At 35.5% G+C, this 18,988-nt stretch overlaps 1 protein-coding gene across 4 annotated transcripts in view; it reads left to right on the top strand.

Annotated features, from left to right (window-relative positions):
- Window positions 1–16,914, top strand: part of Cyfip (Cytoplasmic FMR1-interacting protein Sra-1) — a 48,232-nt gene extending 31,318 nt beyond the window's left edge. For 2 of the 4 annotated variants that reach the window (XM_071596431.1, XM_071596428.1), the window contains 10 exons: window positions 446–619; window positions 2,577–2,808; window positions 2,910–3,109; window positions 3,187–3,320; window positions 4,916–5,107; window positions 5,220–5,423; window positions 8,633–8,727; window positions 12,281–12,519; window positions 14,785–14,932; window positions 15,711–16,914. In XM_071596431.1, coding sequence (XP_071452532.1) covers window positions 446–619; window positions 2,577–2,808; window positions 2,910–3,109; window positions 3,187–3,320; window positions 4,916–5,107; window positions 5,220–5,423; window positions 8,633–8,727; window positions 12,281–12,519; window positions 14,785–14,932; window positions 15,711–15,926 — 1,834 coding nt within the window. In that variant the 3' untranslated portion in view covers window positions 15,927–16,914. The remainder of the gene's footprint in view (window positions 1–445; window positions 620–2,576; window positions 2,809–2,909; window positions 3,110–3,186; window positions 3,321–4,915; window positions 5,108–5,219; window positions 5,424–8,632; window positions 8,728–12,280; window positions 12,520–14,784; window positions 14,933–15,710) is intronic. The other 2 variants (XM_071596429.1, XM_071596430.1) reach the window with 2 other exon arrangements.
- The last annotated feature ends 2,074 nt before the right edge of the window (window positions 16,915–18,988 follow it).

The raw sequence follows: 18,988 nt of genomic DNA, 5'->3' as shown, positions 1-18,988 counted from the left end.
TAGCATTATGATTAGATTGTTTGTCTTTCTGACGATAGGTCATGAGGGCTTGTTTATGTAGCACTTGAAATGAAATTATATTGAATAGGCACAAAAGGAATACATGCAATATTTAATAAATTTTACCCTATTTTTCAACTGAAAATAATTTCTTATTAAGAAAGTGGTATGGTATTTCTAAATGAAAGCATTATGTCTGGAATTATGAAATTTAATAAATATATCTACACATAAGAATAAGGTATCCATGATGTTAGTTGGAGGATAAATCTGTTAAGAAGCAGTACAGCAAGTTGTTTTGTCCTATATTTTACATGATAGATTACGGAAATTTCAAGTAATGGAAGGCTACATAATTACTGAAAGATGTTTAAGATATGATTGTCCACTGATTTAATTCATATTTTTTGTTTGTTTGACTGTAATTGTTTTGATTTTCTTTCAGGTATGTTTTGTACCCTTTAGATCTGTACAATGACAGTGCTCATTATGCATTGACTGTTTTTCGGAAACAGTTTTTGTATGATGAAGTGGAAGCAGAAGTCAACCTCTGTTTTGACCAGTTTGTGTACAAATTGAGTGAGCAAATATTTGCACACTATAAGCAGCTTGCCTCAAGGTTAGTGAAAGTTTCGTATTGCTGATGGTAAAAATTTGCTCTGTGGGATAATTAAGGAATAGGAAAGGTATAGTAACAGAAGAGTTGGGGATTATGTCTGGTTTCCTGATAGGCCATGTGAATGACCAATTCTCATTAATATCATTATGTAGACACCTGGTATTTGTGTGTAATGCAGAGACAGACAATAAGTGCTAATCTGCCACCTTTTTAGTATCAAAGAAGTGCTGTAAATATTTTTGCTATGAGGCACCATGATTTATATCATATCCAGGTTATCCTGAATTCACATGGTTGCCTGCCTTCTCTTATTCAGCTTCTAAAATCTCTGATGCTGTGATAATAAAAATACATTATTGAGGAAAAAAATAAAAGTGTGTGATATTATTTTTTCATGTGTCAAAATGACTGATTGGACAGTAAATGGAGACAAACTGTTTTACCCCTAATTCCTAAATTATACACGAAAATACTGCCCAAGGTATAGGCTCTTGAATTAGGTATATATTTATTGTAAGAATCTCACGCTTGACTTTGTTTTGACTTGGAGAGAGAAAATAATTGTGTATATACCCGAGTTGTTTCAATTTACGCAAGATTTTTCCCACATGATTCAATTCTCTTTTAATTTGTTAATCTTACTATGCTAATATAACTTCACCACCAAGTATTAATGCTTCAACCTTAGGTGATAAATCAATTGCATTCCAGCATAACTTTTTGGAAGTGCTTAATGATAACAAAAATGACAGGAACATTGTATTCTCTTGTAAATTTATTATCAATTTAGTTTTGTTGCTATGCTCCCTTCCCTACCTCTCCTACCTAATATTCTCACTTCTATCAAAGTCCTCAACATTCTATCGCCAACTAGAAACTCTTTTCCTCTCCTATTATGCTTAATTTCTTTCTTTGTTTTCTTTTCCATGCTTCTCCAAACCCAAATTGAAAAAATCCTCCAATCTATGCTTATACTCTTTATTTTTTACCTGCAAAATGCCCAGCCCTTCTTCATATATTCCAAGGGTAACTGATGACAACTGCCAGCCACCAAATAGCAAAAAAGGACTTGAACTTATCCAAATTACATGTAGACATTGTTTTGTGAACTTGGAAGTGCCCGCTGTTTCTACAAAATTGGCCACAATTGAAATCCTTGATCGTTAATATGAGAAGCCTGCTGTGCCACTCTTTAACAGGCATTGCGAGCCATTAGAGGATTAACTGCCCATTTAGCTATACTTGGTACTCAGTGTAGTGCTCAGATTATTAGTTCTCATACTACATCCCCAGTGTCACTCAGTATAAAATGAAAGTGATTAGTGAAGTAGGTATTGCATTGAAGACTAAATCTTTTAATTTGAGACAGTCTAAAAAGCTATATGTAGCTTAAATGTTCAGTAACACAATAGAATTGGAGAGGCAAGTTGCATGACTTCTAAATTAATAAAATATTAGTAAAAATGACTTCTAGTTTCATGACTTTTAATCCCCAGCCCAGATTCACATTCCATAAATGCAGGGCTATTTTTTATGATTTACGTGTCCATATGGTATTTATCATTTTACAATTTGCATATCAGTGTGAGTGATTCTAATTGAAGTTATGGGGTCTTAGTTTAATACCATTAGTTCACTTTGATTTGCAAAAAGATATTCTTTCTGAAAGGTGTTTATTATATAATCCTTGGTGAAAATGATAAGTTTAGAGTAGTGGTAGACAAGTCCAAGAAATTCAATCGTTAGTATGAAAAGGCAGAAGATATAGCTTGGAGAATCAGGAAAAGTCTGTGCATTAGAATTTCCCATGCCCATGGCCACCAGAGTGTTATCATCATTAGCCTTACTGGTTGTCTCAGTTAATTATTCTGTTGAAATATTGATATTTAATGAAATTTGTAATTTTTGTAGTTTCTTTTGGCAGAATTTTTCTTAATGTGTTGCATTCATCTTACAGCATACTTTTGGACAAAAGGTTTCGAGTGGAGTGCATGGCACTTGGGACATACTTACTTCCTTATCCAAGAGCAAACCGCTATGAAACACTTTTGAAACAGAGGCACGTGCAACTGCTTGGTCGATCGATTGATCTGAACAAGCTCATCACGCAACGCATCAATACTGACATGCTTAAGTCTCTTGAATTAGCCATAAGCAAATTCGAAGCTGGGGATATCACAGGAGTTGTGGTCAGTTAACTTGTGTCAATTCTCATGCAATATAACATTTTTGCGAACTGCATCAATAGACTGTGGTTTGTTTCATGTCGTGTCTCCTTTTTCATTTGAAGGAGTTAGATGGTTTAATCCAGGTTAATCGTCTCTGTCACAAACTGCTCTCCAAGCTGTTGGCTCTGGATGAATTCGATGCCATGTTCAGAGAGGCGAATCACAATGTCCTGGCACCATATGGACGCATCACTCTTCATGTCTTTTGGGAGCTGAATTATGATTTTCTCCCAACTTACTGCTACAATTCTGCTACAAACAGGTAAGACTGTTGTTGGTGTTTTCATACTGGTGGTTGAACAAGAATACATTTACTAATGCTGCTGATTTGTTTCACAGGTTTGTAAAATGCAAACAGATTTTTTTTACCCAAACTGTTCATAGAGACAAACCGCCTCAGATGAGCCACCATTATTTATGGGGAAGCAAGCAGTTAAACCTTGCATATAACACTATGTATGGACAATACACTGGTTCGTATTACTTTCAAATATACTTCCATCTGAGTAGTTTCATTTCTAATTGTCTTATAATGTATAGTATACAGTGACCTTAGCGGTATTCATAATCAGATCTCAAGATCGTGCTTGAAAGTATCTCGGTAAACATGATTGTGTTGGATAAGATGATTGTGTTTATAGGTTTCATAACCTTGATGAGGGAAGTATCCAAGCTGATCTTTTTTAATATTGAGCCAAGCTGTGAGAGTTAACTTTAGTTGCTGTTACAAATACGTAGTCACAGAAGCATTTAAGAAGACATTTGCTTGGCCAAAAATAAACCATAAGCAATGTTGCTACTAAATATTGAGAAACAATCTGACTTCAAAAACATCATGTGGCATCTTCTGTTTTTTGGAATCAATGGTATATGTACCAGCTATCTTATACTGTTTGCGACCAGCCTGATTATCAGAAATAATATCCTGTTGAACAGTTATTAAGTGTGGCACCTGATGTGATTGAAGCATAGGGGACTGTAGTTTTTTTCAACAACAGTTGATGAATAAGAGAATGTAGCCATGTTTAGGTGAATGTGATTAGGCACTACTAGTATGTGATGAATGAGGTTGTTGAATGCCATTTTGCTTGTTTCTTATGCTACTGACTTCCTTCAAATATATACAAGTGTAAAATTTTTAGATTGAGAGTCATGGTTTAACTTCATGGCATGTCCCTCAGATAGCAAAATGCTTAATGTAAGCAAACACTCCCTCCTTTGTATCTGCAAAACAAATTTTAAATAGAATTATTTAGATAGGAATATCAGTTCTATATCAACTGTACACCAAGGCAAAGGGGAAAATTGTTTAAGTGAAGAATAACTGAACTGAAAGTGAAACTCACTGGGCTGAATGAAAGATTGTGCTTAAGACTTATTTCTTTATTGCTTTGTGTAGGTTTTTGCACAGCAATAACAATTTTTTTGATTATATAGTCAGTCATGGTGTGAACATTTAAGTTCTCCTGAAACAGTATGTGATATCTATTCAAGGGAATATTGGCCCAAAACCAGAAGTAATAAAAGCTTTATCATATTACTTTTTGAGGTCTGGCTATGAATTATGCTCTAAGGGTAGCTGTTATTTTTAGAACACCAGGTTTTGTAGTAAAATTTTGAAAAAATTAAAAAAAAATGTTTTAAATTTTCTCCTCTTGCATGTACATGGTTACCATGCATATTAATCTGTAAATAAAGTAAAAGTTTAATTTTGTACTTGGCGGTAAACCTTTCTAAGAGCAAAATTTTGTTGATTTGATAAAACAGATGATTTTGCTAAAATTATATCCATCCATCTGCAATTGTTTAATAGGTGCTTTTGTCTCATTATGGATGCCCTTAAATACCACCAGATAAAATGTGAGGCATATGCTCTTTGGGTGTTCTAAATTCATTCTTGAAGCTTGTGTGAAATGTATGGATTATCCCGTTAATTCTTTTACATTATTAGAGAATCTCATGAGTTGTATATTACTTCAAAATTTACTAACAATAACTTAAGACTTTCTATTGATTTATAGTTTTCATCATCGTTAAGTAAGATAATCATATTTGCTTAATGTTACAGGATTTGTGGGGCCGTATCATTTTCGAACCATGTGCCGCCTTCTTGGTTATCAGGGAATAGCTGTAGTAATGGAGGAACTTTTGAAAATTGTTAAGAGTTTAGTGCAGGGTAACCTGCTGCAGTTTACGCGGACATTAATGGAAGCCATGCCAAAAGTATGCAAATTGCCCCGCTACGACTATGGCTCTCCAGGTGAGCAGTTGTGTTGGTGAAGGAATTCTTTGAAGGGTTTTGTTATTGCCTTAAATACTAGCCTCAGATTATTTTTTTACTACATTTATTGTTGACGTGTTTCTTGCCTTAGGTGTCCTTGGTTATTACCATGCACAACTGAATGATATAGTGCAATATCCTGATGCAAAGACTGAGCTCTTCCATAACTTCCGTGAATTTGGCAATACCATACTGTTCTGTTTACTAATGGAACAGGCTCTTTCTCAGGAAGAAGTGTGTGACCTTCTTCACGCAGCACCATTCCAGAATATACTTCCAAGGCCCTATTGCAAAGGTTGGTGGTATTTCATGCATTGAGCATTTTCTAGCCAAGTACATTGGATGGGTTGCTCATCCAGACATTTGTCAGAACAACACAATACTGCTAATGGGCCCAAAGCAATAGGCTGATGGTTATTCAATCACTTCTCCATGAAATCAGATATGAAACATAAGTACCTGTTTTCAAGAAAAAGCTGAGAAACCTATTAAAAATACTATGATCTATTATGTAAAACAATTTCTGGAAATGTCAGTATGCATCAATTCTGACTTAAACAAATAACATGTAAGTATAGTAGTATATTGGTATGTATACTCTGATACCTATATGTCCTAAGTTTGTAATGTTTATGTAGAAACTATGTTAACTGTTAAGTATACCTTAATTTTCCATGTATGTTACTCACCCAATAGATGATACCATGTTTTTATGATTCAAGTATATATACTTGTATGTGACGTATAAAATGAAATTAAGGCCCTCCACCGGTTCAAATCTGAGTGTTCAGTTCAGAAAACTGACACCTACTCCCCTTTACTTACCTCATGGTCTTTATGTTCAACTTGGTGAAAGAAGTTTCCTGCAAAGCTTGCCTCCTGGCAATCATGATGGATTTCGTGTGTGGAATTTTGGAGCGCTACAATTTACATTAATGTAGATTCATAAACACTCTTGTTTCTGCACCATTGATGGCCTTTTCTTTTTTTTTCACATTTTTACCAAAATCATCGTTTAAAAAAATCACCCGCATCTTAAATATGAACGTTTGAACTCCATGGGTTAATGTCTATTACTGAATGTTATTTTTACCCCAGATGGTCAGTACTGACTAGATTGACTGCATTATATTTATTTATATTCCATATTTGTTATTTAATTGAAGAATTTTGTTGTTGGAATTGTTATTATTAAGTTCATGGCTATTATCTAATGTGAATATCTTGTCATTAGCTTCTGTAATGTCATAGGAAGTGCAAGTGAGATATTGAACAAACTTGATCATATTTTATCCATACTGATCATAACAAAACAATATGTGCTCCAATCAAACTTATTGTTCTGCAATTCTTTCATATGGCTGCCTTTCCTTTTGTGGAATACGCACTAGCACTGATCTGATGAAGTCTTCAGGCCAAATTCATCCCTCATAATTTCTACGAATTAGTCAATAAAAACTATTCCTCCCACCTTCTCCTAACCACAAAGTAGTTCCGTGGGAATGTTGTCTACCTCCTATTGCCCTTTCTACCTCACCATTGATTAAGCCTGGACATTTACTATCCTCATATACGTCATATCTCTATGTCTAACCTGGCTGGCCTAATGTCTTTAGAGTATAGTGTCACTATATATTCCTTCCATTCTTTTGAATCTTCCTTGGTTCAAATATTTTACCTGACTTATCTTTGACTGTTTGTGAGTCTTTTCCCTTCTTGCTTCATGACAGTGTTTAAGCCTTCCTGTGCAGCACACCAATTTCATCTTTCAACTTTAGGCTTATGTTCACCTCAGTTCATTATTTAACTCCATTTATTTCCTTCTCCTAAACTTTGTTTTTACATTCTTCCATTTCCTTCTCTCATCTCTTTTCCCAATCATCTCGCCAATAATACATAGTTTTCATGTTCTTTTTATATTTACAGTTCCTATAGTTTTATTTGTGGCTTCGATATCCAATTTTTATTTGTTCCCATTTTTACTCTATATTACCCATCTCCCTCTCATCTCTCATGATTTTTGTATAAAGCCTGCTGATACTCCTTTCTTATTGTTTCTACCAATGTTCCAAATACCATTTCCTAAACTGTTTTACTCATTTTATCTTTTTGAATTGGATGCTACTCTTAGTTAGTACCAAATTGTGGTCTGAGTCTACATTCACTCCCAGGAAACTGGGCTAATCAATTACGCTGTGCCTAAGTATGTGCCTTACCATAATATAGTCTTGACTTTTATATTCCCGAAACCCTGGGCTTTTTTTGTGTGTACCTATGCCTTTTGCGATGTCTATACCATGTTTCATTATGGTTAACCACTGTTTCATGCAGAACTCTGTTGCTTTTTCCTCATGGTCATTTCTTGTCCCTAAACTATAGTCCCACATCTCACTACCATCTCTTCCTTTGCCTATCATCTTGTTTCAATCCCTTATTACTATTACATGTGCCCTCCAAGAACTCTCTTGATTATGTCCTCTAACTGATCATATGCCCCATTGACTTTTCCTCCCTATGATTATTTGGTGGCATGTTTACCTAAGCAATGATCAAGTTCACCGGTTCTGCTTTTACTTCTCCTAGTATCATTATATCAGTTGCTTGCTCTAAGTTAACTATGCCTCTTCCTACCTTTTTATTCAATATTATGGCTACCCCTCGCTGGCTCTCGTCCCCTCTGCTGAGTATTTCTCTATAACTGTCACTCCAGTAAACTCTGTTATTCTTCCATCTCACCTCACACAGACCCAAAACATCTATAGTTCCTCTCTCCATATCTCGCTTTATTTTTTCTAAAGCTAGAGTTGGTGAGAGCAATGTTTTGCTTTTTGTCTTTGTACAAATTTTCTATTTTCCCATAGTTGGTAGGGCTCCCTTTCTCTATAGTGCCCGTCATTCTATTCTGGATATCAGTTATTGACCCGCTTTTTCCGTTACCTTCCGAATTAGTGTTATTGATGTGACACCAGCACTCTATGGCTACTGCACTAGGGTCAGGTGCTTTTGGAGCTACCTCACTGTACTATAAACTACAGCTATACATATAAACTGGTACAGCATATCCACTGGTATATCTAAAATTTCCAGTACATATTTTTATTTCATAATTATGATGATAGGAAAGAACATAAGACTTTGCATTCCCTCAAAATAGATTTTTATTAACTTGATTTTTTCTCATTGCCATAATAATTATGATCTTTGCCGAAATCATTTCCATCCAATATTTTCTTTGTGTATATACAGCTAATTTCTACTTATTTCAATGCCACATCCTCTTTTGCATAACAAACTTCATACTGTGCATTTTTATTTGAATTATTGTATTGCCTCCAAATTGATGGTTTTCATCAGTTTTAGTCCCTTGTAAACGAGTGTCCATGTGAGTGATATGTAGGATGCTATCCCCCTCTTTCTCATGAAATTGCTTTCAACTTGTTCCGACGTGAACTATCCTTTTCAAACATGATATACTCATGAAGTTTCTTTCGTATTTTTGTTTAGATGGTGAAAAGCCAGAGATGAAGCAAAAGAGACTGGAAGCTAAGTATGCAGCCTTGCAGATTGTTCCAAACATAGAGAAAAATGGCACACCTAAGGTTGGTTGTCATTATTCTTTACCATGTTAGCTTTGGAAGTTGGTCAATAGTTTGTAATGTTTGTACATTTATCTTTCTTGAGCCAGAGGCACATGCTATTTAGCATGGTTTGGGAAATAATATTCTTTTTTTCAATGTAAACGTGAAAAAAAAAGAAAATGGGAATTCATTTTTAAGAGGGCTCCAAGTATTTATTCAATCAAAAGGTGGAGGAAAATGAGGTTTCCTTTTTTGCTTATGAAAATGAAATTTTTATGAAAGCTTAATTTGCAAGCCATTGGTCGTGTCCATTCAAATGGCTTATAAAGACGAATTCCAAAGAAACTGCGGGAGATGCCGCAACAGTAACTTTTAACGGAGTCATCCGCTAATGTGCATTTCAATGCAACAATTTCAGAGTGTAAAAATCATTCCTTTAATCATTGTTCCTTTAAAAGCCCCAAAATTTCAGAGTTTAAGAGGACGCCTCGGTAGCTTAAGTGGCTAAAGCACTTGACCGGATATTGAGGGATCTGGGTTCGAATCCCAGTCAAGGCGAATGATTTTTACACTCTGAAATTGTTGCATTGAAATGCACATTAGCGGATGACTCCGTTAAAAGTTACTGTTGCGGCATCTCCTGCAGTTTCTTTGGAATTTGTCTAAGTGAAAACGCCATAAGTGTTTAAAGTTGGCTTTAACCTCGTGGACTGTGGCGCCTTGCGCACGACTACGAATGCCTGTGACATTGTATGTACGGTATTTCGTCACAACATCTTGTTCCTTTAAAAGTCCCAAAATTTCAGAGTTTAAGAGGACCCCTCGGTAGCTTAAGTGGCTAAAGCACTCGACCGGATATTGAGGGATCTGGGTTCGAATCCCAGTCAAGGCGTTGGATTTTTACACTCTGAAATTGGCTTATAAAGGTCATTATTCTCTCTTGATCCATATTTTTGTGCCCTACAGTGTTTATTGTTACAAAATATTTTATCCTGTATATGCTCCAAAGCTATTGATAGGTTATGGGAAGGGAATGTGGACTCTTTAAGGAAGTATTGGTATGCTCATCTATTTGAAAGAATTTGAGTAATCTGTAGTTGGATATGCAATGAATTTTTCTTCCTTAATTTATTGTACTTTTTTGGGATGTACCATGTGTGCATGAAATTATGTAACATTGAGGTCTAGGGATATAATATTTTTATTTTCCATATTAAAAATTTATCAAAGTATAGTCATTGTTCATGCAATTAGGGCTACTATATCTAATTAATAAGTCCTCCAATGAAAAATCTGAATCACAATCTCACAATTAAGTTTTATGGCAAAAGTTTCTTTTGGCTAATTTATTTTTTCAGATTAAGCTTAAGACATCATTTGGGACATGAAGCAACAATACTGTTCATAAAATGACAGAAATATTATCATGATATAAACTGTTTTGGTTCAATTTATTAATTTATTGCTCATTTATGTCTCAGGAGATGTTGGTGTATGGTAAACTCTTGATTATCTGTGCTAGTGGATGCATAATGTTTTATGGATAATCAAAAAACATGGGTAATCAAAACACATGAAAAATATGGTAATGATTCAAACGGATTCAGTTAGTCTAAATTCTAATGGTAAAAATCAAATAAGTGGCTGCAATTAATAGACAAATGAACTCCCCTTTTTCATTCCTTGTTATTTTTATTCATTATTTTTTACCGATGGGAAGTACAATTTTTTCCATTATCTAGCCATTTTTATAAGAGGGGAATTATAGTACTATCATCAAATGAATAGCAGAACGTATTTTCCTCAGAAAGGTAAACTAGTCGTGTAGCAAGGAAAAAACAAATGATTGGTAAAGGACAAATATTAGCTTATGATTGCTAATGTGGATTCGTATTCATCTTATGATACTGATTAAAATGATGCAGTTTAAATAGTTAATGACTAATGTGTTTCATAGTAAAAATACAGTGGAACCTTGCTTCATGAGCATAGCGAGTAATTTGCTTAATGAGGAAAAATATTGTACCTGAAAATGACTTGCTTAGTGAGTGACTTCTCACTTAACAAGTGACAGGGAAAGGGGAATTCCCAGAGTGTTAGCTTTCCGGAAGAAAATGCTGAAGCACACCTATATATGTACTCACAACAACAGAGGAGAATGCATTGTCCAGCCGCAAGTTAACAAAAGGCCATCTCATGCTGCTATTTTGCGCCAATCCAGGCGGCAATTTTAAAATGAAAACTCTGCTTGCTTACCACTTAGAAACTGAATGAGCTGTTCCATGGAGTGTAAAGTCCAAAATAGCCAGCTAAATGTGGTGTGAATGGAACTTAGCTTGTTGTGCAAGGTTCCACTGATTTGCTTGCCTTGAAGGTAAATATGGAATTCTCAGTGCTAATAAATGCAAGGGAAACAATAATGGAAAAGTGTGGGTAGTATAAAAATGTTTAATTTAAAACATTACATGTGGGTAATTTGAAAATTTCTCAGAATGGAATAGAAATAAATGACTTACATCAGTGAAACATTTTTATTTTTCAACATAGTTACCCTGTACACAAATGAATTTAGTCCTGTAATGTTCCAATTTCTTGATCCCATCTCAAAAATTAGATTCAAATATGCGATAATCTCTGGAGTAGTGGCTTATTTTGGCCGTTCACTATGTGGATCATTATTTAAGCTGTCCTGACCAATGAATCTCATTTGTCCACTCGGCAACTGCTGAATATGAAGGAGCAGAATTCCCCAGTGTGTTCAGAAAGTCAGCATGAACTTCCTTCGTGTTCACACCTTTCTTTACAAAGTATTTAATCACTGCTCAAATCTAAATTGTTTCCATCTTCACAAATCACTACACGGGAACAACAACAGAGAGGTGTCCATGCCACAGATCTTTTCCCAGAGCACTGGCATGTTGTGTATTTACCAATGAAGGATTAGCAGGAAACTTGTTACGTTAGCACTGACACCTGGTGGTGATTCCGAGTCTCTACCAAACTGCCCTTGCGCTATTGAAATGATTTTGTGATCAAAATTAAAAAAACTATTAAGAAAGCTGTGAAATGCCAAACTTGTTTTTGTATATAGTTTTGAAACATTTAATTATCTTTATGGTTGTAATTTTATGGAAATTTTGAGGTGCTGGTAAGAGAGAATAGCATGGGTAATCCATCCGCTGGTAATCGAGAGTTTACTATCCTTCTGTTCTTTACCTCTGATTCTCTTGGTATGTGGATGATGGCATATCTTTTCTGTTTGTTCCGGTGCTTTTTTTTACAGATTAAGTGTGAGACATATCATTCTTTTGCCATCACACAGAGCATTAATCAACAATTCTGCCTATAAACTGACAGAATGTCATCATCATGATGACCCTCTTTGTCCACTCGATTGCTCATTTATGTGTTAGGAGATTATAGCGTATTTACCTCAATACGTTGAACCTGTTATTATCTCACCTAATGGGAAGAATGCATGTATTTTGCCATGGACTGCTCTCAGAATATTTATAGATTCCACTTGGGAGTTTGCATTTGTCGTTAATCTGCCAACACTGTGATTGTATTCCAGCAAGCCATGATTGCTCGAGAAGGTGACCTTCTGACACGAGAGCGCCTCTGCTGTGGTCTCTCCATATTTGAAGTTGTTCTGAGTCGGCTACGCTCCTTCCTGGATGACCCTGTTTGGGCGGGGCCACACCCTGCCAATGGTGTGCTACACATAGATGAATGTATTGAATTCCATCGACTGTGGTCTGCTTTGCAATTTGTGTACTGCATTCCAGTTGGAGATACGGAATTTACTGTGGAGTAAGTTGGTGGAATATTTATGTGATTATTACTCTCATTTGATAGTTTTGAACATGTAACTAATAGGGTTTAGCAAAAATTAATGTGTTGCATCCAAATATATGTGGATATTTGGATCCAACCTTAGAGTTTTAAGATCTTGGGTTGTAATGTTCACAATAATGAACAAGAGGAGACAGAGATATGTAAAGGAAGGAGGATCCATCTGATGTTGTTATTTAGCCAGCAACATTGGGCATAGAAAAAGAATATGACATAAATGGGAATAGCTTACGTCCAAACTTACTTAGTGATGAGATAGAAAGGGCATTAAGGGAATTGAAATCAACTAAGGCAGTGGGGGATAGACAACATTCCTGTAGAACTACTTAAAAGTTGAGGAGAATGTATTACACGAAATAGGAGTAGATAAGAGAGATGGGCAACTTTTACGCAACCTGTGCATGTCTCAAACTTGTTAGGTGTGAGTGGCGCATGTTAAGTCAGAATGGCTATAGTTAGAAAGTTGAGTGAGCCTGGGCTGCCCATTATTACCAGTACTCTTCAAGGTATACAAGGAGGCATGGGAATAGCTTTGGTTAGCAATGTAAGACTTATAAAAAAAATTAGGCTCGTAGATGATCAAGCTTTAGTCAGCCAGTTGGGCAAGGGCACATTAGGAAATCAGTGTGATAGATTTGAGAATCAATGCAAACAAAACAAATATGATGTTTTGGAGAAAGGGCTGTGTAAAATGCTGAGACTGGAGGACAAAAACTAGAACATATATTGGAAAAGAAATACTAAAGTTATTCCACATATATTTTATTAAACACGACCTAGGTTTCGACCTACAAAGTCATGATCAGGTCGTCATTACCTGATGATGACTTTGAAAGTTGAAACCTAGGTCTTGTTTAGTAAAATATATGTGGAATATTTAAGTATTTCTTTTCCAATATGAATCACTTCCATAAAGTGATGCCTCAAACCATTCTAGAACTTGTAGAAAAGCTTACTTATTTTGGAAGCATTTTACATCAAAATTGTTGATGTAGAACAGATATCAGAAAAAGGATTGCATTAGGCAAAGAAGCTTACACACAGAGAAGGGAATTAATTCCAGGGATATCGTGCATGGATGCTAAGAAAAGACTTATTAAAATTTTTAAGGATGAAGTACAGTTCTGCCAGACTCAGAAACCTGGTCATTGAAGCAAGATAATTGGAATGCTTGTAGATTGGAGGCTTTTAAGATTTGGCTGTGGAAAGGTTAAATAACCAAAAGGAAGACAAATAAAGAAGCGCTAGGTACAGTGGAAGGAGAGGATACTTTGGAGAAATTCAAAGGAAGCAGGAAAGATGGATATTGAGCATTTTGATTAGCGACAGACTACTGAAGACTGATAGAGGAAAGAACATTTGGCAAACAAGGGAGGAAGATGGTAGATATGGAGGAAAAAAGTATGCAGAATTGAAGCAAAGGTTTATTGCAGTGTAGTATGTCAGGTTGTTTTATGTTAGACAGAGCTAAGAAATGTAGCATTATTAGGTCAGTGTCCTACCAAAACCTGCCTAAAATGGTTGATTACCAAATAATAATAATCTAATTACATGTAATGTGATTGTGCCATTTTTGCAGTAATCATGAATATTTAATTAAATTATAATGTATTTTGAAGTAGTCAGTTATAGTTACATTTGTATAAAGATACTGCTCACAAAAGTGTATTTTAATAATTTACTTTTTAGGCATTTGGTTCTCTTTGATTTTGTATTCTGAACTCTTTGCAAAATTTGTGAATTGTCATATTCATAATCTATTCAACTTGTAAACTAAAGTCGCAAGAGAGTAGGCTATGTAATAGTTTTTTTTCATTGTTTGTGTCAAAAGTTTGAAATATGTAAGGGTAATTTATGGGTGAAAAATAATGTTATGTGCTTGTTTACTGGTGAAATTTGGGTAGAGCTCACTTTGCAATCATGTCTGAAATTCAACTTGTTACTTTCATTGGGGCTTTGGGATAGAGTTATGTGGGGTACAAAATTAAATGCAATACTGCCCAATGATACCTTGTCAATTCAATGCAAGTCTCAACATCTGATCACATTTAGTAATTGTTTCACTTGTCATCTTTAATATTTGACATTATCCTGTTTTTTTTACCTGTTCCATTGATGTTATCTCATTCAGCATCGTCCAGTTTCAAATAAATGATGCTTTATCCAAACAAAGTATTTTGAAACTGTGAATCATTTTTAATTTTACTGATTTTTGTCTCTCAGGGAACTCTTTGGTGAAGGATTGAACTGGGCTGGCTGTACAATGATTGTTCTCCTTGGGCAACAGCGTCGCTTTGAAGCGTTGGATTTCTGCTATCACATTCTGCGGGTTCAGAGGGTTGATGGCAAAGATGAGAATGTCAAGGGTGTTGTAAGTACTCAAGATTTTGTAACTTGTACCTTTAAATTTTGTTGTTTTTGGACATGGAAGTACTTAAATGCAGGAATGCCCAATAGGTCCTAATCATTAGCTTGGACTGGACGTTTTAATCAGTTCTCTCTTCTAACACTATCAGAGCTAAATTTCACAGAAAGTGAGGTTTAGAATTTTTTACAGTGGTGTCACAGTTGTTTCAGTGGGCTTATAGTCGATTCTAGGTATGAGAGAGAGAGGCGCGTATTTTGTGTTGAATTGAAAGAGAAATTGCCAATACATGGCATATTTGCAAATTAGGAAATCCCTAAAATAATGTCAGTCTACTCAGTTCTGTGAAAGGTGGTCCATCTTTGTACAAGGGTGTATATTAGCTTAACCCTGGTCTTTTTTGGTGATTTGTTTGCCATTTCTCAAGAATATTAACAATTATCAATAGTATCTTTGCCAATGTAGTTATAGTTAATGCGTTATAGGAAGGTTTTGAAGGACAAATTGAAAGGCAAATTGATTTTGTTAGGACTGCAGTAGAGAGTCATTTGAAGCTCATATTCATAAAACCTTACCATCCTTATATTGAAACTGACTGTCCAATAAAATGATTTGTACGTCAAGACTCAATCAGTTCCTTTTTTCAATCCATATTTGGTTAATAATCTCATATATCTGAGACTGATAACCTTCTTGTGCCATTTACATGTATTCTTGCTCAATAGTCCTTAACTCTAGCTATGGGTAATCTGTTTAAAGACCTATTTGTGTATTTCCTTTACAGCACCTCAAGAGAATGGTGGCTCGCATCAGAAGGTATCAGGTTCTAAATTCTCAGATATTTGCTGTGCTGAACAAGTTCCTTCGGTCCGGGGGAAGTGATTCCGATGTCGCATCAGTGGAACATGTGAGATGCTTCCCTCCCCCGGTTCATCCTACCCTTACTGGCCAGACGCATTACCATCGACCGGAACACCTGAGACAAACGCATCACATTTAAAAAGAGTGCTTCATGGAAGTTGCCTGATGAAGAGGTAGTTCAGTCAGCTGATGTGGGGTAGTTGCCTTCTAATTCCAGTTTGAAGTGGTGAATGAATGTGTCACCCTCTTCCATTTTTGTAAACAATAGCTAATCTTCTCATATACATTGCCATTTTATATACGATGTGAATTTATATATATATACACTCACACACACAAACACGAAAGAAGTAAATACCTGTAGTATAAATCTAGGTTTATATATCTGTCATCCTGATACATTTAGAGTGCCATTACAAAATATTTCTGTTAGGTTTTTGAATTAGAATGTCATTATGTATATTAGTTCATAATTTATAATTTTATATAGTATATTTTTCAATATTTGCATTTCCTCATAATGTATTATCATATTAATTTAAAGTTTTCCTAAGATTCTATTTATAAAGGCTGTTGTTCCTGTCGGGAATGTTTACAAAGAAATTTCATTTATCATTCATATTTATACCTTGCATCCCAGTGTATGTAATGAAATTAACCTTTTTATTTGTGTGAAAATGAAAAATACAAATCTCTGTACAACAGAAGTGCACGACGGAAGAAGATCACGTAAGCAATATTTTTTCTTATACATTGTGAATTACATGAAGGTGATTTGAAAATAAATACACCAAGAATAAGCATTTTTATCATTGAGCTTCAGTTCCTATGTCTTTAGGCTACCTCTCACTTCCAGTCACTTTGTCCCGTCATGAACAAGGGGTGTCCCAGAAGTACCCAACCCAACAAAGAAAACAAATAAACTGTGGAAAAAAATGTATTTATCATTCAACATAATCTTCTTTCAGCTCTATACACTTTTCCCAGCGATGTTCAATAAGTTCGAGACCCTTTATTATAATAAGAACTGTCTTGCTCCTCAAAATAGCCATTAACTGCTGACATCAATTAATGGTTGGAAAATCTTTGACCACCAAGCCATTTTTTCAAGTTGGCGAAGATGAAATAATCCGAGGGGGCTAAATCTGCCAAATAGGGTGCATGAGATTACAATTCAAGCTTTAATTCATGAATTTTGGCCATTGCAATAACATATTTGTGAGCTGGTGCATTGTCTTGATGAAATAACACTTTCTTCTTAGCCAAATGCGGCTGCTTTTGCTTGATTTCTTCGCTCAAAAGAACTTGCAATAAGTTCGCATAATACTCGCCATTGATAATTTTTCCATTTTCAAGATAGTCAACGAAAATCATCCCTCCCGCATTCCAAAAAACCATTGCCATGACCTTGCCTGCAGAGGTCTTCGCCTTCTTTGGAGCCAGTTCTCCCTTTTGAATCCATTGTTTATTGTTCTTTTGTCTCAGGTGTGAAATAATGGAACCATGTTTCATCCATGGTTTTAAAACTGCGCAAAAATCTGCTCTGTTGCTGTGAAACTTTGCTAAACACTCAATTGAAACATCTTCATTTCACTGGTTTTGCTCGAGTGTGAGTAAATGTGGCACCCATCTTGCACACAGCTTTCTCATATCCAAATTTTCAGTAGATATGCGATGTGCTGCACTTTTTGAAATGGCTACTATGTCTGCTTGCTCGCCTACTTTCAGCCAATGATCATTCGGTATCACTTAGTGGATTTTCTTCACCATTTCTGGAGTTGTCACTTCATTTGATCGACCAATGCAATGCTTGTCTGAACAGCTTGTACGGCCTCATTTAAACTCAGCTACCCAATATTTTACTGTTGTAAATGAAGTAGCATACTCACCCAGAGTAGAGTCCAGTTCAGCTTTGATATTGGTGGGGCTGAGGCCTTTCAACAAAAAGTATTGCATCACATAATGATGACCAATTTTCTCCATTTTCACAAATCACTGAAAGCGTTCACTATTAATGGCTGCCAAAAAAATACTAAACAATGTGGCATCTTCAAACTTGAAACATGCTCTATAAATTGCACACTTTCTAATACAATGATATTTTTCAAACTACTACCGCCATCTCTCGGTCAGGCCGGGTACTTATGGGACCACACTCATATCATGAGTTGCATATTTGGCAGAGTGAAACTCATTTAAAATGAAAATGTATGTAAAAAAAATCCTGGCTGTAGTGAGTAAACTTTCCAGTCCTGTTAACTTAGCTATGTAGTTATTAACCATTACTTAGCTATTAACCTAGCGTCATGTAATAAATATGACTTTTACAAGTTCGTGCTTTGATGAACGATATCATTTTTCCTGTTTCAAGTCATTTTACATGAAAATTGGAATTTTACCCGAGGAATGAAATATAAGTCGAAGACAAGAAATTAATATAAAGTTAGTTATGAATCTTATATTGTGAAAAGTGATCAGTTAATATGTTAACAAAAGTTCTTGAAGATTTAAGTTTTTCGAAAAGCATTTCAATGAAATCTGAAGCTTAGCAACAAATGTTTCCATAGTCTACCTGTGATGCAGGACCATCAGTTTTCATGAGCTACTGTATGAGGGGGTTTCGTAAAGTTTTAATTATTGCTAAAATACAATGAAGAGGTAAACTTAATTTTTAATTGTTATTCTTAAAAATTCTCCCCATAGTCATCATCCAAAGATTATGAATTTCTCCCAGCATTTCAAGAATTTTCTAAGGTCCTCATTGTAGAACTCAGCAGATTGCATGGAAAGCCATTGTTCAACCTCTTAAATGATGTCCTTTGTGTTGTCAAATCTCCGACCCTGCTATGGTTTTTTAGTTCCAAGAAGAAGAAAAAAGTTGCTGGGTGCAGATCGGGAGAAAGGTATAAATGTGGCAAAATTTCAAATCTACATCGCTTTGATTCTTCGACCGTACCTCGAGATGAGTGAGCCAGTGTATTGTTAGAAAGAAGACTGATGTCTTTGGTGATCATACCGTGCAGTTTCTTTTTCAGTGCATCATGCCATTTGTTCAGGAATTAGTGGTAATGGGCAACAATGATGATCTAACCAATTAGTCTTGCCAAGCATGACCTTCCCTGCAGACTTCTGAAACTTAGCCTTCTTGGGGGAGGAGAGTCACTGTGCTTCCACTCCTTTTGTCTTGGGATCATATTGATA

Source organism: Hetaerina americana, unplaced genomic scaffold (assembly GCF_022747635.1).
Source record: "Hetaerina americana unplaced genomic scaffold, ioHetAmer1.1.p SCAF_8, whole genome shotgun sequence".
NCBI classification, from domain to species: domain Eukaryota; kingdom Metazoa; phylum Arthropoda; class Insecta; order Odonata; family Calopterygidae; genus Hetaerina; species Hetaerina americana.
Note: the sequence above shows the minus strand (reverse complement) of the source record. Positions and strands in the feature narration are given on the sequence as shown.